The sequence below is a fragment of the Pseudomyrmex gracilis genome, unplaced genomic scaffold, assembly GCF_002006095.1.
Source record: "Pseudomyrmex gracilis isolate BER0280 unplaced genomic scaffold, ASM200609v1 scaffold_4378, whole genome shotgun sequence".
Lineage (NCBI taxonomy): Eukaryota > Metazoa > Arthropoda > Insecta > Hymenoptera > Formicidae > Pseudomyrmex > Pseudomyrmex gracilis.
In genome coordinates, this window is record NW_018024962.1 from 1 (window position 1) to 1,600 (window position 1,600).

General features: G+C 26.8%; 1 protein-coding gene across 1 annotated transcript in view; it reads right to left on the reverse strand.

The window, feature by feature from the left end:
• Positions 1–1,338: 1,338 nt before the first annotated feature.
• LOC109863360 (ankyrin-1-like) overlaps positions 1,339–1,600 on the reverse strand; it is a gene marked incomplete at its 3' end in the record, with an annotated part of 8,237 nt that continues 7,975 nt past the window's right edge. The window contains exon 6 of the mRNA XM_020443610.1: positions 1,339–1,532. Within this exon, the coding sequence (XP_020299199.1) occupies positions 1,339–1,532 (194 nt within the window). The remainder of the gene's footprint in view (positions 1,533–1,600) is intronic.

A 1,600-nucleotide genomic window follows, 5' to 3' on the forward strand; every position in this document is an offset into this window, starting at 1 on the left:
AAAATATAAATATTAAAAAATCCATTTTTTTTTGTGAAAAAGCATTTTAAAAATGCCTATTTTCCATTTCCTATTTTAAATAGGTATCTAAAACCATTTTGCATTTTGCATTTTCAAATGGAAAAGTTTTACTTATTTTGCATTTTCTATTTCAAATGGCTTTAGATACCTATTTTGCACATCTCTGTTATAAAGTTTGAAAGCGTATAAACTCTCAGAAAATTCTCATTAAACGATTATCAACGCTCTGTAAAGCTTCTTACTTTCGTCAGGGTTTGGATTCGGATATCGATGAAATATTACAGATAGAATAAATTATTGTATAACTTAATTTAAAACATAGTTAGATTATGCATCGTTTATACACTGTACACAGCGAAGTTCTTTCTTTTCTGTAGGTATGTTATCGTTAATATATTAAAAAAATTATATATAAGGAAAATACATACATATATCTGTGATAAAAACAAAGATTGATTCAAAGTTTTCCAATCTAATTTTATTTTTTAAATTAATAAAAGCAATTACACGTGTTACAGTCTGTTCAATGAAAGAGTATCATCGGATTAATGAGTATAAATTTTTCGTTGTACAAATGTTATAAAATCTGACACAAAGTTTGAAAAAGTGAGAGATATAAAACAGTCTAGTTTTCCTTGGATTCATCATAAGAAAACATATCCAAGAGAATATAAACGTAAAAACCAACTTTTAAAAAAGTAAAATACGATAAACTCCTACAAAAATATAATTTTAAAATAAGATAGTAATCTGTATTTATATAAAATAAAGTAATAATCTTTAAATTTTTATAGCTGTTATTTCATGTTTGAAGTAGTTCGTTCTTCTTTAACTTACACATAGCACTTTAGATGTATTTGAGGTAATTGTTACATCATTAATATTAGTATTAAGATTACTGACACTAACAGACTTACAAGTATCTATTAAACTTCTTACGTCGTTATCACTTAGGTAACTAAATATTTGTTCAATACACTCATGTGGTAGCTCAGGAAAATTACAGAAAAAATAGAAAATTTTAGTGCCTTGTTCGAGCAACTCTTTCCTTTCCATACCTTTTCTAAACTTATTTTTTATCATGGTAGCGTATATTGGAAATTTTGTTTTATAATCGTCTGATCTTAGAACCTGCACTACATTTTCATTTCTCATATATATTGCTACTGGATTTGTATCTTTTATCAAGATATCATAAAATGAAATGTTAGAATTACTAATTTTCTCATTCTTCATGACTGCTACTTCGTTTTCACATATATCCTGTAAATATCTTATTTCATAATTGCTACCCATTGAAAATAAGTGTTCACTTACGTAGAAATTTGCAGTTTTCATCTTAACTATATGCTGTGTAAGAATATCACCAACTGGTTTAGAACCAATGAAGCCACAATAAAGGTTAAGATAAACCTTCTCTGATATAGAATTAATGTTAGCACCTCTGTCTAACAGCATCATAACAACATTTACATGCCTGTTTTTAACAGCAAGACACAGTGGTGTATAACCTGGTGTAAAAGAATAGATATATGTAGAATTAATATAAACTCCATGATTTAAAAGATGTTCATCAATC